Raw genomic sequence first — 27,523 nt, 5'->3', positions numbered from 1 at the left:
ATCTTGATAGTTATTTTTTGGAGTATTCACATTAGTTAGTTTTTCTTCATTAAGAAACCCTCTTTAGGCATTATTTGGACTTTTATTTTTTAACTTGTAGAGCTTTGAGTAGGTTATAGTTATATAGCAGGCTGCAATTCAGATCTTAGTCAAGTGTTTTCCCACTGTTCTCAGTCTCTGTAAGGACTGCTCTACCATATAAGTTTTTAATTCGTTCATCACACCTTTATTATGGTATGTGCCAGGCATTGTGCTAGATGCTGAGTTACAAAAGTGAATAGGACATGGACCCTGCTCTCAGGATAAAGACAGTATAAGAGTTCAAGTTAATAGAGTTAGTCCAGAAGAAGGAACATTAGTTTATGTTTGAGGTACTGAGATGTTGAGATGAGTTTTAAAGAATAAGTAGGAATTTCTTACAGGGGAAGAATAACTAAGGGAAAGAGTACATGCTAAGGCTTAGTCTTAATAATTTAAGAAATATATCATAAGATCCCTAATTCAGATTCACATGCAAGAATTCACATTCTTACATGCAATTTTGATTTTAAATGCATATTAATTTGATTTTAAATGCACAAATAGAGAAGTATAAAGTTACATTGAGGAACAGATACATTTGCTCACAGAATGATTGGTTTGCACATAATATACCATTCTCATCATTCTTCCTGGACCAACATCTTTTCATACTAGCTTATATCCTGAACCTTCCAGTTAGCCAGCTGTGAAGATGCTGAGTCACACAGGCTAAATTAATGAATGCCAAAAGTCTACTATATACTAAATATGAAATTTTAGTATTCATATTACCATATACTAAATATGGAATTTAGTTTTTAATACTTAGATCTTCAAATGCCTTTGTCAGTTTTGCTCACTGTTAACTTTCCTAGGGATCATAAAAAGTTTAAAGGAGTATTTAGCCTAGTTAATAAGTGCATTTGCCTGTTAATTAATGTAGGTTTTTTTACTTTTTCTCTTTTGCATCAAGAATTGAAACTACCCCTGGAGAAGGAAATGGCAACCCACTCCAGTATTCTTGCCTGGAAAATTCCATGGACAGAGGAGCCTGGCAGGCTGTAGTCTGTGGGGTTACATGACTGAGCACGCACACGTGAGGGGGGAGTGGAGGGAGATGGGTTGGTAGCAGTTAACAGAGGTAGAACTGAAAAAAAGAATTGAAGCTACTAATACAGAATCTTTTTATTCGGTCTGATTATTGCCTTTAAAATGGTATTTGACAAAATTCTATGCAATATTAGGACTGATTCTAGATACAATTGTAATACAAACAAAATATGGCTTAATAAATGTGTTTTATGATTAGTCACATTACTTTATATTTGGACCTCATTTTTTGATGGTGAATTGTAAGAGCTAGTTCTTAAACTATGGAAGTATTGGCATTTAGTCAGTGTCAAGCTGTTGAAATCAAGTGAATTTAATAGAGGTGAAACTCAGCATGTCATATGACTAGTAGAATGTCAAAAAAACTCATAAGTGGCCATAAAAATAACATGCTAATATTGTTTATATAGTCCTTTTTTGTTTTTATGATACATTCATATATATTCTCAGAGTTTGTGTGTTGTTTTTTTTTCTTCTCAGTTTTTAATAAGAAAAATGATGTACATTATGGATGAAAGTTTTGTGAGTGGTTGTTGTTGTTTTCTCCAGTTTAGAAAGTATTGAGAATAAGGGATATATACACATAGGCACAACATATGTTTTATGATTTCTGGTCTATATTATGTTGTTGGAGTGAAGTATCTTATGAGTTAATAAGGAAATTTTCTATGTCTACATATATAGGAATTCATATGCCTTAGGAAAGGAATTATCTTGGAACACTTCCAAACAGATAGGAAAGTGGTGTTTTTTATATTAGAAGAATCTTTGAGAGATATGCTTTAGAACTCTGGTTCTAGTTTTTATTACTGTACTAATGAAATTTATTCTTTAAAATGTTGTACTTAATGGAAGCCAGTCCAATATCAAATTTTCTAGTAATTGTCAAAGGTGTTCATGTTTCTGAGAAAGCCTCATGATAAAAGATTGAGTAATGAGTTGCCTAAATTACAAATCAATTATATTATGAGCAGATTTAAGAAACAGGCTTCTTTTCTTCTGCCAGAGCGACGGCATTGAATACTGCTGTCACCTGGAACATGAAAATATTTTAGTTGTTTGAGCTCTATTCCAATTGTACCTTGAAATTGATACCCAAAGAGAACTTTTAATATATAACTGGTTTTTGTATTATTTCAAGAATATAATGACTCCATTATTTTCAAAGTGAGGGAGAAAAGTACGGTATTTTCAAGAGGTGGAAGAAAAGTCTGATATCAGTTTAGTTTTTAAAATATTATGGACTGTGTATTAGAACAATTGAATATCTGTATTTGTATGTATTTGTACAAATTTTTAGAAAAATTAAGGACATCAGTTCCTGAAAACATTACCTTTAACAAATACGATGCTTTGGGGGGACTATTCAGGACTTAATAGTTCACATTTAAAAATAAGGTTTATCTCAGGATACATAGGTTATGTACCTATGGCTGATTCATGTATGGCAGAAGCTAACACAATGTTGTAAAGTAGTTATCCTCTAATTTTTTAAAAATGTAAAAAAATTTTTAATAAATATATTGGTTATGATGTCTTGACAGGAAATGCAGGCAATTATTTACTGAACCATTGTGTTTTGTTTAGTTTGTTATCAGTTAATTATAATTAGTTTCAAACTGGCATGAGTCAGTATGAAAATAAGCACTGTTCTCTTTAAAAATCCGAGTAGAGACCTGTTACAAAACAGATGGTAGATTAAATGAAAGTCAAAAAGGGACCGGGGAGTTTTTAATAGGTGCTTTCTTTTTGAATTTGAAATTTTAATCTGAAATTGCTATTAAAGGATTTGTAGCAAGGAAGTGACATAATCAAGTCTTAAATTTTAGTGACAAATTTTAGATCACTATGGATGGAAAACTAAACATTTTTCAATTATAGTTGGAAGCTCTTTGCAAGATAAGGATAACTATGAATAAATAAAAGCAAACTGCAAGAATTATTCATGTTTGCACAACTTGATTCTTTGAAGTGTTTGGTAAAACATTAGCTTCTTTATATAATTGTTGCACACAATAGTAGAATATTATACATTCTTACTATAACCTTGAGCTGATCAAATATAAGGATTTGAAAACTAATTTATAATTGTTGTAAATGCTATCTTATCTCCACTTTGCTTCATTGACAATTTAGTGTTGGTCCCGTTTGTACTAAATCAGATGATACTACTGAGTGATAGCATTTATGCCTTGTGTAGTCATGGTGTATTCTAGGTTGCTGGCCCCTACCTCCAAGCTGGGTATAAAACCAATATATATTATAAAAAGAAAATGAAACTGAGAAAACCTGTAAGATTAGGAAAGTTTGAGATGTAAAAGGAGTTAGGAGCAAAAGTACAGGGAAAAAAAAAAAATCCTTCCCTAATTGCATCTTCCACTGTAGCCTGCCTGTTTTCTACACAAAATTTTTTGCTGTTGAAAATAACATGTAAATAACAGCCTATGTAGCCCACCTCAAACATTTTTTGACTGTTGATACTGTTTTCACTGTCTAAAATAATGTAATAACAAGTTCCATATTATAAAGAGTTCTCCCTCTTATCTTGAGGTTGGGGCCAGACTACCAGTTTGAACAGAAAATTCCAAATTAGATATCATGGTTACATGAGTACACAGAAATTGATTTTTAATTGAAAACACAAATATAACACCATGATTTATTTTTAAGATTGAATGTGCTTAAGTTTTAGCCAAACAGTAAATGACATATAGTTTATAACATCCAGATTATCAGCATAAACTCAGCAGGCTTAATTTTTCATAGTTACCAAGACTGTTTAACTTAATTCTTATGAGTGGTAAGCAAGCTTTGAAAAACTTTCATTTCCATTAATATAAATTCTGAACTCTCCTATGAATGGGTTTCTACTACTTGCAAAGAGCTAGATTCACTTAAAGCATTTTGTCACTGTGCTCCAAAACAAATATCTTCCTGTAGCCAAAAAGTTACCTCTATGACTCTATGTCTGTGTCAGTCTTTACATGTTCTACTTAGTGGCTCTAGACATCTAATTGAAAGTAATATTGGGTTCAAAATGAAGTCACATTATATAGCATTATCAACTTAAAATTATTTTAGCTTGAGATAAAATATTGTGGGAAAACTGTACTTCCACTGTCTATTTTATTTTAGATTCTAAATTATTCAAAATGGAACAGAGCTGGAGAATTAACTTATTCATAATTTTAATCATGCCATAAAGTAAAATTGGGTTGTTGTTATATTAAATAAGAGCTGGAAGAAGTAAGAATACTATTGGCCAGAGTTCACATAATAGAAGTTTGTTTTCTCAGACTCAGCTGATCTGTACTGTCCCTTCTAGAAAATGATTGACCCAAAAGGAAAACTTAGAAGGCTGCTCTTTCATGTTGATGAGTTGACAATGGAAGCAGTAAATATCTCTTTAAAGTTCATTTCTTCCTTGTGCTCCATCTCAGTTTTTAGCTCCTACTCAGGCTAATTGCGGAGAAGGCAATGGCACCCCACTCCAGCACTCTTGCCTGGAAAATCCCATGGACAGAGGAACCTGGTGGGCTGCAGTCCATGGGGTCGCTAAGAGTCGGACACGACTGAGTGACTTCACTTTCACTTCTCACTTTCATGCATTGGAGAAGGAAACGGCAACCCACTCCAGTGTTCTTGCCTGGAGAATCCCAGGGATGGGGGAGCCTCGTGGGCTACCGTCTATGGGGTCGCACAGAGTCGAACACGACTGAAGCAACTTAGCAGCAGTAGCAGCAGGCTAATTGGCAAATGCCTGGGATGGTTAGACAATCTATAATTTCTGCCAGGAAAAAAAACTCTGAACTTCTCTCCCAGTTAACCAGTAGTTTGCTGTGGTTAAAATTAATGTAGGTTTTGCAGCAACAAATATTAGCATTTTTGTTTACTATAAATAATTGACTTGAAATTTGGGAAATGAATAGTTGAGTACATTATTTGAATGTTTATTTGATTAGTTACTTATTAGTGCAAGAGGCCATCAATGTAAATTTCTCTCTCTCTCTCTCTCTCTCTCTCTCTATCTATATATATATATATATAATCACTTTGTTTCTGCATTTTAATGTTTAATATGTATGGTTTCTTTTACTTGAAAATATATTTTATTTTTTGCAGTGTTTGAGCAATACACCTCCACTTACTGAATATTTCCTGAATGATAAGTATCAAGAAGAACTGAATTTTGACAATCCCTTAGGAATGAGAGGTGAAATAGCTAAATCTTATGCTGAATTGATCAAGCAAATGTGGTCTGGAAAGTTCAGCTATGTCACACCAAGAGCCTTTAAGGTTAGTATCTCAAATACATTTTCATCAAGGCATTTTTACCCCCAAGAGGACAGACGTCTTTAGGAAAAGAGCAAAGAATCATAGCTATTACAGTGGTTTGTGGCCCTCCAGAGGGACTCAGCATATAAATAGATATGCAGCAAATAAAGTATTAAATTTTCAGGGTGGGGTACAGAAATAGATAATTAGTTTAAAATATCCAAAAAGAGTTCTGGGAGATGTCAAAGGAAATAAATAAAAGTTGAGAAATGCAGGCATGGTTCAAAATGATGACAGACAGACAGCAGTGAGCACTTGCAGATTGTTTTAGAATACAGCATATCTCTAAGAAAGCTACGTAAATATACAGAGGTAAAGACTAAATTTGAGCATGTCATTAAGCTCTAAGAACTCTTACTTTGAGAGTGATAGGTTTGAAAAATTACTGAAATTAGTCTGCAAAGCAAACACTAAATATTGAGTATGGTGATGGTGGTAGTTTAGTCACTAAGTCATGTCTGACTCTTGGCGACCCCGTGGACTGTAGCCCACCAGGCTCCTCTCTCCATGGGATTCTCCAGGCAAGAATATTGGATTGGGTTGCCATTTCCTCCTTCAGGAGCTCTTCCCAGCAGTTTTCAATCACTTTTTATACAACTTAAACGATATTCTTATAGGAAATAAACTGGGCAACATTTTATTACTGTATGCTAGTTCTTTAAAAATAAATAGCAACAAAGCAGAAAAGCTCCTACATTTGTTCCTTAACTTTCCAAACTTTGGACCAACTGGTTTAGACAAATCATTCCTCAGCCTTTATCCATAATTCCAGTTATTTTCATTTTACAAGATGTCCTCATTTAAAATTACATTGTAAATAGGTCCTTGATACCTGACTTTTTTCTTTTACATTTCTTTTCAGTCTCATCAAAAAAATACTTAGCACTGCAATGACTAGAAAAATTATATATGAGCATGAATATTCCTTTTGTCTCTATGAGATTTATCCTCTTTAAACACAGAAGCTGAATGAGAGCACTGTAGTTTTCAAGTGACCCAGAAATGTTACTGAATTTTAAGTCTGTTTGTGTGTGTGAGCTCAATCATATTCGACACTTTGCAACCCCATGAACTGTAGCCCACCAGGCTTCCTCTGTTCATGGAATTGCTTCCACTAAGAGCAAGTCTTTAGTGTTTCCCACTTCTTTGTACAAAACTGCAACGTTTTCTCATTGTTCTTTGCTCAGGTCAACGTTTCTTTTCTATTTTACAGCTTAGTTACCATTATTAAAATATTTTTAGATATGTAATTATTTATGTGTATTTACCCATATGTAATTATCGTATCTGCAGATTACTGCAAAAGTGCCACAGGTTGATTTCAGGATTACAAATAAATTTTAGGTAGTAGATGAATTCACAGATATGGATTATCGACTCTATATTTTTTTTAATCCCTAGAACTGATTTTATAGTTTTGCTTTTCTTACAGACACAAGTAGGACGTTTTGCACCTCAGTTCTCTGGATACCAGCAGCAGGACTGTCAAGAACTATTAGCTTTCCTATTAGATGGACTACATGAGGATTTGAATAGAATTAGGAAAAAACCATATATACAATTAAAAGATGCTGATGGAAGACCAGATAAGGTAAATTTAACCATATTATTGTCACATTGTTACAATAATGTGATATCTCTGTGTAATATGTGTCTGTTTTCCTTATAGGTAGTTGCTGAAGAAGCCTGGGAAAACCATTTAAAAAGAAATGATTCTATCATAGTAGATATATTTCATGGCCTTTTTAAATCAACTTTAGTATGTCCGGAATGTGCTAAGATTTCAGTAACATTTGATCCTTTCTGTTACTTGACACTTCCATTGCCCATGAAGAAGGAACGTACCTTGGAAGTTTATTTAGTTAGAATGGATCCACTTACCAAACCTATGCAGGCAAGTAATGACTCTTTTCTTGGCATTTGTTAGTTCTGAGTCCTTACGCCTTAAGTTCAGTTCAGCTCAGTCGTGTCCGACTCTTTGCCACCCCATGAATCGCAGCACGCCAGGCCTCCCTGTCCATCACCATCTCCCGGAGTTCACTCACACTCACGTCCATCGAGTCCGTATGCCTTAAGTACAATTCAGTAATAAACTTTTTTGCATAAGAGATTTTTGTACACTAAATACTTTGAAAATTAGTGCAACTCGTCATGTAAAAAAAAAAAATTCTCAAAGGCATTTTCTTATCAAAGAAAAATGAGAGGTGGTTTGATTTTATAATGTTGTTAGGAATATTAGCTTACAAAGATTAATAATATAATAGTATTTACCCAGTTTTCCAACTGGAACTTTATTTAATCTTCATTGTAATTTTTTTCCTACTGGCTATTGAAAGTGAAACTAATTAATATTCGCTGTACATTTTGATTCATGATATGATAAGATAATGGTATATTTAAAATACTTGTAATATTTAAGCATTTGAAAAACTTGGAAGAGAATTGGAAATTTAGTTAGGGTAAAAAATACTTGATTCAGTAATGTTCTAATCTTTTAACAGTTTGGTTAGTCTACACAAGAATAGAAGAACTTTATTCTATACAAGAGCCCTGTGGTAGACCTTAATATCAATTGTCTGCCTGATTCCATTGCCTAGTGTTATAATTGGGTTATTTTACATTTTATGAAGCAAAACACTATGTATTTTCCCTTTCTTAATCAGTTAATCCTTTTCTGACATTTGACCTACCCTAATAAAAGTATTTCCTTCCTTTTCAATCTTCTGTTCCCCTAAATTCTATTATAACACTTACCAAATTTTTTTGTGACCTTTGGTTTATTTTAAGTTTTGTCCCCTAGACTGTGAATTCTTTGAAGAAAGGAACTTTGGAAATCTTTTTATTCCCAATCCTCATGACTTAGAAGTGTTCAAAAATTTTATTCATTCAAATATGTATTGGGTACTTTCTGAGTATAAAGCTCTGATAAACAAAGTAAACATAGTTCATCCTTTAAAAAATAGTTTACTAAAATCCTAGTATAGGTTCCAGCCAGAAGTGCAGTTTATTAGAGCATATTAGTTATATTAGTCTGCTCAGGCCACCATAATGAAATACCGCAGACTGAGTGACATAACAGAAATTTATTTTCCCACAGTTGGAGGCCGGAAATGGAAGAATAGAGAACCAGCTTGGTAGTTTCTAATGCTGACTCTCTTCCTCACTTACAGATGGATGCCTCCTCAAATGCATCCTCACAGGGCAGGGAGATAGAGAGTGGGAACACAGGCTCTAGAGAAAAAGGAATTAGCTTGGTTAGCCCATCTGATGAGTTTTCCCATCACTGAAGTTGATTTAAATTAAGAAGTTCGTTAGTAATTGCATTGAATATGTATTATGTATTGAACTCACATACTATGCAAGGTGCTGGATGTACAAAGGTATTCCTTGTCCTCCTTCTCAAGAAGTTTGTCATACAGCGTGAAGAGTTCCCTGACAGGGTGCTTGAGTATACAGAAGGAATAACCTACCCAAACTGGCAGTGACGCCTGTGCTGAATCCTGAAGGATGATTAGGATTTAAGCACATGAAAATTCGGAATAAATACCAAGAGAGTGACACATACAAAGAAAGGGCTGAGGCAAAAGAGAACATGGCCCACTTCTGGAAACTACAGGTAGATAATATGGCAAACAGAAGCTAGATCATGAAGAAGCTTAATGTGCTATCACAAGAAGCTTGGACTTCATCCTAAAGACTAAAGGGAGCCATTAAAGCTTATTAAGTAAAGAGAGTGTATGGTCAGATTTGTGTTTCAGAAAGAACACTGGCTAGTGCAAAGATTGGATTGGAGAGGCTTAATCAGGCGCACTAAGTAAAAGGTTTTTTTGTAGTGATGAGATGACAGATGACAAGGGCTTGGACTCTTAAGCTAAGTATCAGGATGGCAGACAGGTAGAAGAGCCAGTTGAATACAGGAGTTGAAAATATATTAAGATATTCAAGTTTATGGGATTGGAAAACTGAGGAGAATGGTACTATTTGTTTTACTGGAAGATAAAGGAAGAAAGTTTTAAGAAGAAGCCTATTTAGTATTGGATATGTTGATTTAACATGACTTAAATCTGTGTTTAAGTATTGGACAAATTGAGAAATCAAGAGGAAAATTTGGGAGACGTATCAGTAAGCATTGACTTTATGTGTGTAGGTAGACTGGAAGAGAGAGGTCTGTGCTTGAGAGATAAATTGGGTGGTGAGCTCTATGAAGATGGTAGGAAATGTATTAGAAGGATGAGATCACTTAATTGATCGTCTAAACCAGAACAATTTGAAAAATGAAAAGGGCTGTATTAATAATTATACCAAGACATCAGGTTAACCCAGGACTGGCCAAAGCAAGCTGGGATATATTGTCACCTAATCTAAGGAGAGCATATAGAATCAAGAAGGCTAAAGATAAAAGCCTGAAGGATTACACTAGAGGGTTAGTTCTTTCCTCAAGAAGATTTGACCAAGGCATTAGAAAAGAATAAGATGTAGTTGTGTTATAGGGAAAGGAAGATTTTGAAGGAGGCAGTGGTCAGCAGTCTTGCTACAGAGAGATAATAAAATAAAGACTGATAAAGACTTGGTTAAATGGTAGCCTTGAAGAGGTGAGGACAAAAGCCAGGAGTGGATTAATAAGTGAATGGGAGATAAGTTACAAGAGTGTAGACATTATTTTTAACAAGGCTATTTATAAAGCAGAAGAGAAAGGGAGAAAATTAACGGAGAATTATTAAAAAGCAGTGAGAGGTTGATTTGTTTTTTGAGACATTTCTGATTTTGTAAGAGTTAAAAAGTAAAGTGAAAAAGTGTTAGTTGCTCACTTGTGTCCAACTCTTCACAGCCCCACAGACTGTAGCCCACTAGGCTCCTCTGTCCATGGAATTCTCCAGCAAGAATACTGGTGTGGGTAGCCATTCCCTTCTCCAAGAGATCTTCCCATCCCAGGGATAGAACCTGGGTCTTCCTGCATTTCAGGTGGATTCTTTACTGTCTGAGCCACCAAGATAAAATGAAATAAAGGATAATTGCTGAGTTTATGTTCTAGAGGAGTCAGAAGAGAATATATAGATGACAGGATTAGTCTTTTTTTGTTGTTTGTTTAAAACTGCAAAGCATTTTTTTTAATCGTTTCCATCTTTTTAAGCCACTTTTAGAATGAGAAGAGTACCACCTGATTCCCTTTCCTTGTATCAAAAGAGAGAAAAGGACATTTTAGACTCACGTTTACAGGGGGCTTCCTGGTGGCTCAGAGGTTAAAGCGTCCGCCTGCAATGTGGGAGACCTGGGTTCGATCCCTGGGTTGGGAAGATCCCCTGGAGAAGGAAATGGCAACCCGCTCCAGTATTCTTGCCTGGAGAATCCCATGGACAGAGGAGCCTGGTGGGCTACAGTCCACGGGGTTGCAAAGAGTCGGACACAACTGAGCGACTTCACTTTGACTCTACAGGGTAAACAGTAAGTTGGAGATTTTCCTATCACCTAGGCTGTTTTCTCACTCAAATAGGTATTCCGCGGATAGTGAGAGGAGTAGTGGTGAAATAGGAAGCCTAAGAAATGATGACGATTTTAAATAGTTATTGAGAGAAATATGAGAATAAGCAAATAAAGGGGAGACAGAAGAATTTCTGGCTAGTTTTGAAGGATCCATTGAGATTGGACACTGTGAGTTTGTAGTACACGAGTCTATAAAGTTGGGCAATTTACTCCAGCATATCTAAACAACTCTATATAGTAAGAATAAAACTGAAGAGCTGAATAATAAAGTAGTTAAAAGTTTTTGCAATGGAATGGTTGAAGGGATGAATCATGGGGATGGAAGGGCATGGAGATATTAAGGAGCCAGTGGAAAAAAACTGAGAGTTAGATATCTCAGTGCAAGCCAAGAACAGGAAAGAATGGGTTTCCAGGAAAAGTAAATAGTGTTTAGACAATTAAGAGTTTAAGATATCAGAGGTGGAAAAGGAGATGGCAAGTTCTGAGACGTGAACCATGGTTTAAATGCAAGTGTAGGCCTTTGAATTGAGCAGTGAAGGAATAATAAGGCTAAGATAAACTGTCCACAAGGACTTTGTCACCCAGGACAATGGCAAGATTGGAGACAGACACTGTGAGCCAAATGCCAAGTGAATGTAAGGAAGCAACCAGGTTAGTCTTAACTAGTGAGTGTTTTTTCCAAAGTAATAAAGTCATTGCAATTTTCTTTTTTGTTTTTTAGTATAAAGTGGTTGTCCCTAAAATTGGAAACATACTTGATCTTTGTACAGCATTGTCTCTTTTGTCAGGAGTACCTGCAGATAAGGTAGGATGTTTCTGGGTTTAAAGTATGTAAGTTGGAGTTTAGTTTTTCACTGTTGTAAACCCTGCTTAATAGAAATTTATTTCCTTTTAGATGATAGTTACTGATATATACAATCATAGATTTCACAGAATATTTGCAATGGATGAAAATCTTAGTAGTATTATGGAACGTGATGATATTTATGTGTAAGTATGAAATTCATTGCACAAATATTTCTTGAGAAAAAATTGAAAGGAAATATCATAAAATTTCCAAAGTTTACAGTCAGTTTTATCCTTGCAGGTTTGAGATTAACATAAATAGGACAGAAGATACAGAGCATGTGATTATTCCTGTTTGCCTGAGAGAAAAATTTAGACACTCAAGTTACACCCACCATACTGGTTCTTCACTTTTTGGGCAGCCTTTTCTTATGGCTGTTCCACGGAACAATACTGAAGATAAACTCTATAATCTTTTGCTTGTGAGAATGTGGTAAGTCCCAAACAGTTCTACATTAACCCAATAAAATATTAAATAGCTAATAAAAGCAAACATGCAAGGTACTATCAGAATATAATTAGTTATCTATATTATCTTTGTTTAGACAGGTAGCAGTGTAAGAAATCAAATTATAGGCTAATCCAGTTTCTTGATCATGTGAAACACTTCACTGAGATAATTTCAAATACAGGAAGCATAAATTCTCATAGTGGTTTTACACTAAAAGTTTATAGTTGGAAGAAAATAGTTTATCATGTATGCACTTTGAAATCATAACAAATGTCTTATGCGTCATTTCTTTATACGCAGTGCTCAAACTGATAACAAGAACTCATAATAATAAATAGTTTTATTTAAAAAGATAAGCTTTTATGGTTCTTTCTTTTGTAAGGCAACATCTTTTTCAGTTGAACCTTGGTTTGAATTAGAGTAATCAAGAATGCCATTTACTTCCTTTCTTTTATCTGTTATAACTGACATATTTAGTATTCTTACTTACATACCTGTTTTAATCATTATAGTCCCATAACCCATACGTAAAGATCACATTACAATCTCTAAGTGATCTTAGCGGTACTATATATATATCATCTACTTGAGGATCTTTATAAAATAATTTAAAGTTTTGTTTTATTGAAAGAATGGAAAACTTTTCTAAGTTTTTACCTTAGTAGAACTGAACCTGTTTGATTTCTGATTTTATTTCAGCCGATACGTCAAAATATCTACTGACACCGAAGACACTGAAGGATCCCTACACTGCTGTAAGGACCAAAATATTAATGGGAATGGCCCAAATGGCATCCATGAAGAAGGCTCACCAAGTAAGATTTATGTATTAAATTGTAAAATTTTCTCTTGGGTTATTGTTGCAGAGGGCAATTAAGAGGATGAGGATTAAGGAACTTAACAATATCTGCAAGCCTGGGGGGAAAAATGTTCATATCAATAAGTATTAAAGTGTAGCATTGGGTTTGTATAAAGATTTCTAATATCTAATATTAGGTGAAATGGAAACAGATGAGCCAGATGATGAATCCAGTCAGGATCAAGAACTGCCCTCCGAGAATGAGAACAGTCAGTCTGAAGATTCAGTTGGAGGAGATAACGATTCTGAAAATGGATTATGTACTGAAGAGACTTGCAGAGGTCAACTCACGGGACACAAAAAGCGATTGTTTACATTCCAGTTCAACAACTTAGGCAATACTGATATCAACTACATCAAAGATGATACCAGGCATATAAGATTTGATGATAGGCAGCTTAGGTTAGATGGTAAGTATTTGTGGAAAATGGCTTAAACACTAAACTTGACCAAAATGTGTTGGGGTGGGGTTTTTTTTTTTTTTTTTTGAGGTGAAACCTTGAAATTCAACATTGTCCTGAGAAGTAACATTTACTTATCTATCTACATGTTTAAATGAAAAACCTTCATTTCTAAGTATACTAAAGCATGTCAGTGTTTATTAAATGAATATTGGACTTACGCTTGAGTTTTGTATAATATTTTAATGGCTTGTAAACAGCAAATTACCCTGATCACCTTGTACAGCAATCTCTCTCTTCTGCTGTATATCTTAAAATGTATTATTTTATATCTTAAAATATATTAACTCAATACAGCATATTAAATCTTAAAGAAAAAAAATATGTTTTCCACCTTAGAAAGGTCTTTCCTTGCTTTGGATTGGGATCCTGATTTGAAAAAAAGATATTTTGATGAAAATGCTGCTGAGGTAAGTCATTGCTCATTCCTTCTTTCTCTCTTCCATATCGATAACTCTGTTTGGTTACACTTTTTTTCTTATACCAAATATGTTTATTTTGCAATTTTAAAAATAGTTATATCTTAAAAGAGAAACTTTCTGATTGTCCATATAGGTATGTATACAGAAAATGTTAGAAATACTGTAAATCTCAGCTGAAATAAGCTTTTGGTTTATTTGAGAACATTTAGGAGTTTTTCATGACTATTCATAGTAATATGATATCACTAAAATGAGTTTTGTTTCATTTGTTTTCTTAACTCAAGAAATACTTCTCTTTAGGATTTTGAAAAACATGAAAGTGTGGAATACAAACCTCCTAAAAAACCCTTTGTGAAATTAAAAGATTGCATTGAGCTTTTTACAACAAAAGAAAAGCTAGGTGCTGAAGATCCTTGGTAAGAGACAAACTTAAATAATTGTTTCTAATTATTTTTTAAGGATATATACTGAGGTATGTGCTACATCAAATTGAAAAAGTAATAGTTAAATTCCCTTTGATATTTTAAACGATAAGCGTTTGTTTATATGCTTATAATATATTAAGAATGAAAATGTCTTTAAAAGTGTTATAATGTTAAGTTTTAATCTTGTTTTAGTATATTTTCCATAATAGCCATTTTACTATGAATAATTCATTTTAGTTACATTTTTCCAGGAACTTTTAGCTGTGGAGGTATTCCAACAGAAGCTTTTTTAGGAAAATCACAATATGTTCTGTGTTGTTACTAATTTGAGTCCAGAAAGTCTCAAGATTTTTCTAATACCTTTATTTCAGCACAGTTTTGCTACATCCATGTTTTTTTAGCTTACTAAAATGTAAATAATCTAGCCCTCATTACTTCTTTGAATACTTATTTACATACTCATTTTCAATCGTTAACTCTATTTGAAAAATGTATTGATTAAAAATAACAAGTTCCTGTCAGTCTGTTACATATTAGGCATTTCCTGATATTACCTCTGACGTTATCTCTAATAAGCTTTAAATATTTCTCTATATTTAGGTATTGTCCCAATTGTAAAGAACATCAGCAAGCCACAAAGAAATTGGATTTATGGTCTCTGCCTCCAGTACTTGTGGTGCATCTCAAGCGATTTTCTTATAGTCGATACATGAGAGACAAGTTGGATACTTTAGTTGATTTTCCTATCAAGTAAGTTCTGGTTGAGCTTAATAAACGTTGGGCACCTCTAACTTTTTTTAACATCACTCCCAGATTATAGGTGTTTTTTTGTTTATTTTTACACATAGTTGACTTTAAATATTATGTGGTTTCAGGTGTATGGTATAGTGATTTGATATCTTTATACATTACACAGCATACAAAGTTACTATAATATTAGCTATACTTTCTATGCTGTACATTAAGTCCTTTTGACTTACTGTATATCTAAATCCCTTTCACCTATTTTACCCATCCCCCCACCTGTCTTCCCCTTTGGCAACCACAAGATTGTTCTCTGTATCTGTGAGTCTGTTTCTACTGTGTTATATTTGTTGATTTGTTTTGTTTTAGATCCAGTCTCAGTTTTTGAGTGTATTTTTGGGGTTGTTCTAGCAATTTGTATGGATTAGTAACAATTTTTATTCCTTTTCTTAAGAGATCTTTCAAAGGACAAAGAGAAAATACATTTAAAAAAAAAAGTAAAACTCATTTTATGTTACATTATCTTTTGAGTTCACTGGCCCTGTTTGTAAATCTAAGATACTTCATGGGATCTTAGTGATTTTGTTTTCATCATTAATCCTCCATTCTTCCTAAGTGCATTTTTAGAAAGACTAATGTGGAAACTGAACAGTGGAGTTGTGTAGAAGGCAGGTGATGCAGTAGAGTAGTGAGTCATCCTGTTGTCGCCTTTTGCTTTTCTTATTTCAGTGTCTGTAGTAAGTCATCCTATTTGTAAAAATATGCAAAGAAGTCTACATACAGCATATCAGTAGTCTTTTTTTATTCTTTCATTAAAATCATTGAGAATTCAGATAGACAAAAAGGGAATAATGTATCTTCATTCACGGAGTGCAGGAAGGACTTCATTACACCCTATTTTGTAAAAAGACCATGCTGCTCTCCCATTTTCCTGAAGAAAAAATTGGCAGTATTCTTTCATATTTCATAATATTGGTATACCAAATTTACTTACTACAGTTTATAAGTAAACAGATACTCAAGGCAGGTGTTGTATGTGTGTGCAGAGGTGACTAGAACGAAATAGATGATGTACTGAAAACATTCTCTGGATTGCTTATTCTAATCCATGTTTATAAATTTAAAATTGAAAATGTTTTGTAATTATAGATAAAAATGCTTATTTTCTCTTTAATAAAACAAAATTAGGAGCCATCAAGCTTTTCAAGAACAGCATTTTGAAAATATGAGTAAAAGAACAAACAAAAGTAATGATAAGCTAAATCTATTAGAGATCTATTTGAAATTTAGAATCATTCTTGCTTTTTAATTACAAAAAGAATAACCAGAAAAAAATAAACTATAAAATGGTCATATTCCAGTTTTGTGTGTGATAAATTATAAACAGCTGGTTGCATTTCAGAGAATGTTACTCATTTAGGATGCATAGGTCATCAAAACCTGGAAACATAGAATAGATATTGGGGTTATATTTAAATATATTTTATATTCAAATTAGGATAAAATTTCTAAGAAAGTTTTTTTTCACTGTCCCTTTATTCTTCCTTAAATAAATAATTTCTGAAAATGACTTTAGAAAAGAACCCACGTGATAAATGGTGATGTCTATATTTCCTCTTATACTAAGAAATGTATCAGCATGAAAATACGAATCTGAAAACAAACGATCAGTGGAGAATTTTTTAATTCTCAATCCCTAAGAAAATTTTTGCTGAAACACTCAAATCTCAAGGGTATTTATATAATTTTATAGTTATTTGGCTCTTAGTAATTTCTTTAATTAGATATGTATGTGTGTGTGTATGTATAGGAGTATATTTAAATGAGAGTCAAACAACACTGACTGAAGAGTAGAATTTCATTACATTTAGGGGAAACATAAAATTAACTTGATCTCTTTTTTAAACAGTGATTTGGATATGTCAGAATTCCTAATTAATCCAAATGCAGGTCCTTGCCGCTATAATTTGATTGCTGTTTCCAACCACTATGGAGGAATGGGAGGAGGACACTGTAAGTTGATAATTTACCTTTTTACTAAAGTCTTGATGTTTAATAATGCCAGACTTTTTTCCTTAAAATATTACTTCTTAAAAGAAAATGTGAGATGTGTCTTACACAGTAGATACTGTGTCTGCATCAGTAGATGTTGATTAATGAATGAATCAGCTTTTGAACCTCTTTTTCTTTTTTTAACATTAAGAGAAGAGGATTGAGTTAATCATACTCCTCAGTTAAGAGCACTGGAAATCACTGGTCCATTCAGGGCTCCTGTCCTTCGCCTTCTCCTCCTTCCCTTTCTAACATGTTTGTTGTATGTGCTCTCACAAATCACACATCATTGTTAATTTATGTTTGTTACTCTGCTGTAGAGTTTACTCTTCTCTCTTGACACTTAAGACTTCTGCATATTACTTTGTGTCAGTTTAATCCATTGCTTCTAACCACTCATGGCTTACATCTACCATATTCTCTCTTTTCACTTCATGGTGGACATCCAGATTAACTTTAACTTTCTACCACCTCAAGAACAATAAACAGCATTGTTTTTAGTCTCCTGTGTGAGAATTTCTTTGAGCTACATACCCAGATGTAAGATTGCTGGGTTGGAGTAAAGTACTGTGAGACGGCGCTCCAGGATGATTATTCCAATCTGTGCTCTCCAGTTGATAGGTTTTTCTGAAGAACCATCTTTGCATTTGGGGGTAAACCCTATTCATTAAATATTTTTTTAATATACTCAGTTGGATTTGGTTAGCTGGTTTTGTTTAGGATTAAATAAAATTTAATTCATGTCTGAAATGATATTGTAATTTTTTTTAATTGCTCTTACTTTCAGTTTCAGTTTCAGTTCACTCAGTCGTGTCTGACTCTTTGCGATCCCATGAACTGCAGCACGCCAGGCCTCCCTATCCAAAACCAACTCCCAGAGTTTACCCAGACTCATGTCCATTGACTCGGTGATGCAATCCGTCCATCTCATCCTCCCTTGTCCCCTTCTCCTCCCACCTTCAATCTTTCTCAGCATCAGGGTCTTTTCAAATGAGTCAGCTCTTTGCATTGGTGGCCAAAATATGATGTTTCAGCTTCAACATCAGTCCTTCCATTGAACACCCAGAACTGATCTCCTTTAGGATGGACTGGTTGGATCTCCTTGCAGTCAAAGGGACTCTCAAGAGTCTTCTCCAACACCACAGTTCAAAAGCATCAGGTCTTATGCACTCAACTTTCTTTATAGTCCAACTCTCATATCCATACATGACCACTGGAAAAACCATAGCCTTGACTAGACGGACCTTTGTTGGCAAAGTAATGTCTTTGCTTTTTAATATGCTGTCTAGATTGGTCATAACTTTCCTTCCAAGGAATAAGAGTCTTTTAGTTTCATGGCCACAGTCACCATCTGCAGTGATTTTGGAGCCCCAAAAAATAAAGTCAGCCACTGTTTCCACTGTTTGCCCATCTATTTGCTATGAAGTGATGAGACTGGATGCCATGATCTTCGTTTTCTGAATGTTGAGCTTTAAGCCAACTTTTTCACTCTCCTCTTTCACTTTCATCAAGAGGCTCTTAGGTTCTTCTTCGCTTTCTGTCGTAAGGATGGTGTCATCTACATATCTGAGGTGATTGATATTTCTCCCGGGAATCTTGATTCCAGCTTGTGCTTCTTGCAGCCCAGCCTTTCTCATGATGTACTCTGCATAGAAGTTAAATAAGCAGGGTGACAATATACACCCTTGACATACTACTTTTCCTATTTGGAACCAGTTTGTTCCATGTCCAGTTCGAACTGTTGCTTCCTGACCTGCATATAGGTTTCCCAAGAGGCAGGTCAGGTGGTCTGGTATTCCCATCTCTTTCAGAATTTTCCACAGTTTATTGTGATCCACACAGTCAAAGGCTTTGGCATAGTCACTAAAGCAGAAATAGATGTTTTTCTGGAACTCTCTTGCTTTTTCCATGATCCAGCGGATGTTGGCAATTTGATCTCTGGTTCCTCTGCCTTTTCTAAACCCAGCTTGAACATCTGGAAGTTCACGGTTCATGTATTGCTGAAGCCTGGCTTGGAGAATTTTGAGCATTACTTTACTAGCGTGTGAGATGAGTGCAATTGTGTGGTAGTTAGAGCATTCTTTGGCATTGCCTTTCTTTGGAATTGGAATGAAAACTGACCTTTTCCAGTCCTGTGGCCACTGCTGAGTTTTCCAAATTTGCTGACATATTAAGTGCAGCACTTTCACAGCATCATCTTTCAGAATTTGAAATAGCTCCACTGGAATTCCATCACCTCCACTAGCTTTGTTCGTGGTGATGCTTTCTAAGGCCCACTTGACTTGACATTCCAGGGTGTCTGTCCCTAGGTGAGTGATCACACCATCATGATTATCTGGGTTGTGAAGATCTTTTTTGTACAGTTCTTCTGTGTATTCTTGCCACCTCTTCTTAATATCTTCTGCTTCTGTTCAGTCCGTACCATTTCTGTCCTTTATCGAGCCCATCTTTGCATGAAATGTTCCCTTGGTATCTCTAATTTTCTTGAAGAGATCTCTAGTCTTTCCCATTCTACTGTTTTCCTCTATTTCTTTGCATTGATCCCTGAGCAAGGCTTTCTTATCTCTCCTTGCTATTCTTTGGAACTCTGCATTCAAATGACTATATCTTTCTTTTCTGCTTTGCTTTTCGCTTCTTTTCTTTTCACAGCTATTTGTAAGGCCTCCTCAGACAGCCATTTTGCTTTTTTGCATTTCTTTTTCTTGGAGATGGTCTTGATCCCTGTCTCCTGCATAGTGTCATGAACCTCCATCCATAGTTCATCAGTCACTCTATGAGATCTAGTCCTTTAATCTGTTTGTCACTTCCACTGTTTAGTCATAAGGGATTTGATTTAGGTCATACCTGAATGGTCTAGTGGTTTTCCCCACTTTCTTCAATTTAAGTCTGAATTTGGAATCAAGATTATGACCTAGTCTAATGAAACAGGCTAGGACACTTTACCGTTTTATGTTTCCTGAAGCAGCTAGTATAATATAAGAATTAACTGGTAATGAAATTTTAGTAGAATTCATCCAATAAAACTATCTGGACTTCTCAGCCATAAATTATTCTATTTATATCATGTTTATTGATTTTCTTTTTCCAGAGTATACATATTGACATTCTCCATTTTGCTTAAAATGTGTATTTCCCAATTTATTTGAGAATAGTTGTTTATAATACTCTTATGCTATATTGTTGTCCCTTGTTCTTTTCCGTCTTTGGAAAGAATAGACTTTCTATTTTATTACGTTTTTCTTTTTGTTACACATGGTATGTATTCTATCTTGTTGATTTCTCCTCTTCTCCTTGGTATAGTTTTCCTCTGGTTACTTTGAGTTTGCTCTTTTATTCTTTCTTTAGTTTCTTGGGTTGCATGCTTAACTTTGTTTTCTTTCTTTTCCCTCTGTTGAAGGCTATAATTAAAGCTATAAGTTTTCCTTTATATACTCTTCATCACTATTTCATAAATTTTTAACTGTAGTCTTCTTTTTGAATTCTGTGTATGTTTTTAGTTTCCTGTATAATTTTCTGAATATCACAAGATTATCTCATGTGCTTTTTCAAGTGTATGTTTTTTGTAAAGCTCTCCTTTTTTTCTTAATTTTATTTTATAGCAATTAGGGCCATTATCTATATTAACCCTAGAAGTATTAAGGCTTTCATGTAGCTTAATACATGGACTGCTCCTTAAATGTTTATGTACTTTAAAAGCATATATATTCCCCATTCAAACCCAGAGTTCTCTATTTCTATTACAGTTAATCTTATTAGTTGTATTTAAATCATTACTATTTCTGGTTATTTTTGATGTTCATTCTTTTTCTAAGATGAATTTGTCAGGACTACTACTAAAATGATTTATCTCTTTCATCTAACAGTTTTATTAGTTGTTTTGCATTATTAGTTGCATTTATGTTTAAAATGGGTAGCCCTTCTTTTATCTATTGTTCTTTTTTACCTGAGTTTGATACTCGTTTTTCATTTTGTCTTTTTCTCAGAATTACAAATATTAGTTTAGCTTTCTTTTGATACCACCGTTTACTTTGCAAACTCTGTGCCTTTTTGTTAGATGTGTCTCTTTTTTTTTTTTTTTTGGAAGTCGCTCAGTCGTGTTCGACTCTCTGTGACCCCATGGACTATACAGTCCATGGAATTCCCCAGGCCAGAATACTGGAGTGAGTTGCCTTTTCCTTCCCAAGGGGATCTTCCCAACCCAGGGATTGAACCCAGGTCTCCGGCATTGCAGGTGGATTCTTTACCAGCTAAAACACCAGTTCAGTTCCGTTGAGTCGCTCAGTTGTGTCCGACTCTTTGTGACCCCATGAATCACAGCACACCAGGCCTCCCTGTCCATCACCAACTCCCGGAGTTCACTCAGACTCATGTCCATCAAGTCAGTGATGCCATCCAGCCATCTCATCCTCTGCTGTCCCCTTCTCCTCCTCCCCCCCAACCCCTCCCAGCATCAGAGTCTTTCCCAATGAGCCAACTCTTCGCTTGAGGTGGCCAAAGGACTGGAGTTTCAGCTTCAGCATCATTCCTTCCAAAGAAATCCCAGGGCTGATCTCCTTCAGAATGGAGTGGTTGGATGTCCTTGCAGTCCAAGGGACTCTCAAGAGTCTTCTCCAGCACCACAGTTCAAAAGCATCAATTCTTCGGCGCTCTGTTTTCTTCACAGTCCAACTCTCAAAACCCAATATTATTGTTAAATTTTGTCCTTTTAGTGTCAGACTTATTGATGTTTCTTTAAATTTGTAAATGTGGTGGACTTGATTTCAGATTGGCAAATTTACAACCCATAATGGGCTTCACTCAGAAGAATAATTTTAAGAGGAGTAGAACTATTTAGAAGACCAAATCTGTAGTGTCACTTTTTAAAAGTTATGACAGCAGATAATTGTTATGAGTACATTTTGCAGCTTTATTTCTTCAGTTATTGGGTAGTTTATACAAAGTATGAGATAGGAAAAGTGGACATTTTTTTAACTTAACGATAAAGCAAATCTTAGTGCAGATTAATTGATCACTTTTTACATTTCTCTTGCACTGTACTTTTGTTAAACAGTGGAAATGATTCTGATGTAAAAAATCAAAACAGTACAAATCAGTGAGTTATAGTAAGTATTGTTGAAAAAATATTGGTCATAGAAAATTTAAATTTACACTTGAAAATTCAAACTTTGGAATCGTAAACAGAGCTGAGTTTAAATCCTAACTCTGCTGCCTAACAGCTATACTCTTGGACAAATTAAAGTTCTCCTGATGCCTCACTTTCCTCATCTGTAAAATTAGAAGAATAGTAATGATAATACCTTCTTATGAAATAATACAGCACTGGGCCCAATACAAATGCTAATCACCATTTATTGTCTTCAGTATTGTTATTCTCTGTATTAAAAAAATAATAAATATGGCCTGTATGTTCCTTGGATGAAAAAAAAAAAAAAAAGACTGGGATAGAAAGTATCACAGACTTCCAGATTATAGAAATTATTCTGAAAACCTTTAAACATTGGAATCAGTTGAATATACGATAGATTGGCCTAACGTAGATGATTTTCATGTAATTTTAATAGGTATTCCTTATATAGCCAATTTTAAAGTCATGAGGGAGTTCCCGCCCAGAAAACCACAGATCATTTAAGTGATAAAAGTGATTGTATTTTCTTCATTAGATACTGCTTTTGCAAAAAATAAAGATGATGGAAAATGGTACTACTTTGATGACAGTAGTGTCTCAACTGCATCTGAAGACCAGATTGTGGTAAGTGTGTCCTTTAATCTTGAAGCTCAGGGAATCCATAAAAGGGGCCCATGAAGCACTATAGTGTATATTCTAGCAGTTCTAATAGTTGAGAGACTGGTTCTTATTTAAAGATAAGTAAAATTGTCCTCTAAGTGGAGATCAGTCTTTTAAATTTGTCCACTAGCAGAAGCATAAGTTGAACATGAAAACTTTTCTGGTAGTGTTCAACATGAAAATTGGACTTTTCTAATGAAAATATTAAATTCTCCCCTGAACAATAGGCTCAGACATTCTAGACATTGGCTAAAGTCCGAATGCTAAAATAGAAAAATAAAAAACTTTTAAGGGCCTTGCCATACCTGAGATATTTAAAGAAAAGTCTTATCCTTTATGACAATTATGTATTCAAACTCTCAAAATGATATAGATAAAACAAATTACAAAATTTTCAGAATTAACCCTGTGTATTTGTCTGATGTTTTCTGAATAGTAGAAAAATTAGGAAGTTACATCTACTCACACTTGCATCAGCTTGTCAGCCATAGCTGAAGCAAAAATATTGGCATTTGCTTTGTTCCCCATCAGAGCACATTTTTATTATCAAATATTGATTGACAGTGTTGGTTAAATCGTGTCCAACTCTTATGACCCCACGGACTATAGCCTGCCAGGCTCCTCATTTTCCAGGCAACAATACTGGAGTGGGTTGCCATTTCCTTCTCCAGGGGTCTTCCTGACCCAGGGATCAAGCTCACGCCTCCTACATTATAGATGGTCTCCTGCTTTGCAGGTGGATGCTTTATTGCTGAGCCACCAGGGTAGCCTCTATTGATTGATGAATAGATAAGGTGACTAATAATGTTCTAGGAAGAAAACTGAGGCTTGCTTGATAAGAATTTATTATTCTATAAATTTTGCCTTTATAAATTTTACTTATTGATCACAGTATTTACAAAGAATGAGAAATGTAGTATTTCCTCATGTGATGATCTTTCCTATACAGAGGTTTTCTGTTGATGTGGGAAGCACTGATTGCTTTACTTTATTTCCTGGTTTAAATTATGTATTCCTTGAGGGCAGAGACTAGCTTTTTGTTTTGTTTTAGTTTATAATGCTTTAAAAGTCTTCAACTTAAATTGTTCAGTTTAATCAATTAATAAGCTTCTGAGCCCAGTTACTGGCATAGTTTTAATCAGTTATTGTATACATAGATAGGAAGTTATTTTGAGTTGTTTATAGATGTTTTATATTTTTATCACCTGTTTGTACACATGATTTATATACATACATACCATTGCTTATCTCCCTATAGCTACAGCAAAGAACAAAAAGAGACTTTTGAAGTCTTAGTATTTTTTAAAATGTGTTTATGCTTAAGTTAACTACATTTTTGGTTTATATTTAGACTTCTAATTTCATATCATATTCCTCATTTTTCAGTTCTGTTCTCTTCTTTAGTCTCCCAACCAAAACCCTGAAGTTGCCTACATCCTCCTTCAAAGTCTATTTGACAACACTGCCCTAATCTTGGTTTCAAATAAATATCTTGTTTATATACAGTATGTGAATTTGATGTTACCTTTTAACCGTAATAATTCTTCATTTAGTCAACAAGTGTTTGAATACATTCTGTATACAACACTCTATTCTACACAAAGTTGAAAGTAAAAGTGTTAATCACTCAGTCCTGTAGCTCACCAGGCTCCTCTGTCCGTGAGATTTCCCAGGCAACAATATTGGAGTGGGTAGCAGTACCCATTCCAGTCTCCAGGGTATCTTCCTTACCCAGGGTTCAAACCTGAGTCTCCTGCATTATGGGCAGATTCTTTACCATCTGAGCCACCAGGGAAGCCGAAAAAGACAGCTATCTCTAATGTCAAGACACTTACAATCTATGGGTGACAGAGACATGAATTGACAATTATATATGATAATTACTGTTAAGTATATTGACTGTATAGATTGAGGCAGCTGTCTTAACTGATTGGAGTGTAAGGAAACAGAACCAGTGCAGGGAAGTTTACATAGAGAAAGGAGTGTTTGATCTGAGTCTGCAAATACGAATAGTGGTAAATTAGACAAAAGAACCAAAACCAAAGACATTCTTAGCAAAAAGAACAGTAGCTACGAAAGCAAGGCTGTGTGGCAGAATATACCATTTAGCTAAGGGAACAGCAAATAATTTGGTGTTACTGAAACAAAAGACTCGTTAGGAAGGTGGAGCAAAAATTAAACTGGGGCTAAATTTGGTACTCAGATCATGAAAGATGAGTTCTTTGTTGTTTTGATCTTTTCTTAAAGTCTGTGAGAAGTATTGAGTGGTTGTTAACTAATAGAAGAATATTATTAAATTTCCATCTTAACATGTTTTGATAACACTTTAGAAGACAGATTGGAGGGCACCCAGTAAAGAAGCCCAAAGGCCATTATTCAGCCTTCAGAGGAAAGGAGGCTGTCCTGAAATTTAAGCCACAAGAGCTTCTAAAGTTAAATCAGTGGTAGTAAGTATATAGACAGGGGAGAATGGATTTGTGAGCTCCTTAATGGATAGAAATACTAGAACTTGATTAAGATTACATGTAAATATAGAGAGGGGAGGGAGATGATGACTCTTACTTTGCCATTTACTAAGATAGTAAGTAAGAAAATTTGCTGTGAAATTGATACCTGTATAATAGCTTTGTAGAAATTTCCATTAGGTAGTTGGACTAATTGGACTAATTCAGCGGTGAGAACTGGCTTAAGTTATGAATTTGAATTGTCTGTCTTAGGTAGCATTTAAAACCATAGGTTTGAATGAGTCACCTATGGGAAGATACATATTCAGAAGAGCAGTGAGCTGAGGACTGAAAACATGATTTTTTTTTTTTACTTTAAGTCAGGATTTAATGAGCCCACAGGAAAATCAGAAGAAACTGTAGAGATGAAGCATCTAAGGAAAAGTAGTGTAACAGAAGCCAAAAATGCTTTAATGCAGGAGAAAGAGTAAAGCATTAAATGCCACCAAAAGATTGGCTAAAACAGGCACCCATTTAATTTGTTTATAAGAGGTTTTTGAGGCTGGTGAAAGGCATTTCATTACAGTGGTTGCAGTAATCACATTGAATTGAGAAGTGTGCATGAGAGTAAATGATGAATATTAGATTTTCTATAGACCCCAGCCTGGCTGCGAGGAAGAGTAAGAGGTATATGGCAGCTAGAAGAGGAATGGAGAGGAATTTATGATGGGAGAAGACTGAAGTATTTTTTATGCCAAAAAAGTCTGGTAGATAAGAACTCATTAAAGATAACAGTGATGATTGATGGAGCAGTATCCTTAAGATGGTAAGAAAAGTTGGAATCTAGAACAAATACAGCAAGAAGCTGTTACTATTAGAAAGACACTTGCCTTGTCCTTAGAGACAAGAGGAAAGAAGGCATAGAATTCTATTTCATGTTAGAGTAAGAAGGTGGATCTGTGATATGGTTGCACTGATTTATCTGTCCAGCTAACTTAGAATAAATGTTAAATCCAGTGACCATTCTTCCTTTATAAATAGAAGTCATACTATTGATATAGTTAATAAATTTTAATAGTTAATAATTTTAGTAACCTCCATTTGACCATGTGTGGTTTTCTTGATTTATGTCCTATCACCAAAATTGGTTATCAGCTAAAAATTCATTCTATATTTAATGTGATCTTTGAGAATCATAACCATTTTAACTTTCTTTGTTTCTTTTAACAGTCCAAAGCAGCATATGTACTCTTCTACCAGAGACAAGACACTTTCAGTGGAACTGGCTTTTTCCCCCTTGACAGAGAAACTAAAGGTGCTTCAGCTGCCACAGGCATCCCATTAGAAAGTGATGAAGATAGCAATGATAATGACAATGATATAGAAAACGAGAACTGTATGCACACTAACTAATGAAAGTCCTAGAAGCCATAAAAGAGAGACTTTCCTGCTGGTGGTATCTGTTGAAATGATGAAGTTACCCACCACATTAAACAAAAGTCTGAGATGGGGAGTTTCAGATCACTGAATGTAAATCCTTTATCAGATTTTAACTTGTGCAGTACTTGAAGTGAAACACAATGAAAACTTTAACAGAAATTGTCTCTTAATACATTTACAGTCTTGTATTTACAAGCTAAATATATATAGGAAATCACAAATAAATCCCTTTTAAGTTTGCTGCTGTTTTGATGAATTATGTTTCTTTAATTTTTTGGATGTGAGTTAATTGATGACAAATGTTAAATTTGTGGATGTTGGTCATTTATTTTGCTCAGATAATAACTGCAAGAAATCTATGGCTGAACTTAGTTCTTGGATAATCTAGTTCATGTGCATTAGGCTGCCACATATACTACTGTGATAATGAGCTGCAGTGTCAGTGTGGCATAAATACTGCAGTAGTATTCTTGGAAAACCAAATTTTCAAATCTTTACCTGGTAATCAGTGTGGGCCTGTTATAAAACTAAATCATGATACAAGAAGCAGTCTTGAAAAAGTTATTTCCTTTTGTAGTATCATAAAAAAACAATATTATGTTCATCTTACTACTACTGTAGAAACAGGTTCTAGATTTCACATTTCA

General features: G+C 34.5%; 1 protein-coding gene across 1 annotated transcript in view; it reads left to right on the top strand.

The window, feature by feature from the left end:
* Nucleotides 1-27,092, top strand: part of USP15 (ubiquitin specific peptidase 15) — a 127,558-nt gene extending 100,466 nt beyond the window's left edge. The window contains exons 9-22 of the mRNA XM_052639478.1: nt 5,254-5,427; nt 6,899-7,057; nt 7,136-7,360; nt 11,669-11,752; nt 11,843-11,937; nt 12,035-12,226; nt 12,944-13,059; nt 13,241-13,513; nt 13,904-13,974; nt 14,287-14,402; nt 15,012-15,161; nt 17,065-17,168; nt 22,868-22,956; nt 26,667-27,092. Coding sequence (XP_052495438.1) covers nt 5,254-5,427; nt 6,899-7,057; nt 7,136-7,360; nt 11,669-11,752; nt 11,843-11,937; nt 12,035-12,226; nt 12,944-13,059; nt 13,241-13,513; nt 13,904-13,974; nt 14,287-14,402; nt 15,012-15,161; nt 17,065-17,168; nt 22,868-22,956; nt 26,667-26,849 — 2,031 coding nt within the window. The 3' untranslated portion in view covers nt 26,850-27,092. The remainder of the gene's footprint in view (nt 1-5,253; nt 5,428-6,898; nt 7,058-7,135; nt 7,361-11,668; nt 11,753-11,842; nt 11,938-12,034; nt 12,227-12,943; nt 13,060-13,240; nt 13,514-13,903; nt 13,975-14,286; nt 14,403-15,011; nt 15,162-17,064; nt 17,169-22,867; nt 22,957-26,666) is intronic.
* Nucleotides 27,093-27,523: the final 431 nt, after the last annotated feature.

This window comes from Budorcas taxicolor, chromosome 5 (assembly GCF_023091745.1).
Source record: "Budorcas taxicolor isolate Tak-1 chromosome 5, Takin1.1, whole genome shotgun sequence".
NCBI lineage: Eukaryota > Metazoa > Chordata > Mammalia > Artiodactyla > Bovidae > Budorcas > Budorcas taxicolor.
Note: the sequence above shows the minus strand (reverse complement) of the source record. Positions and strands in the feature narration are given on the sequence as shown.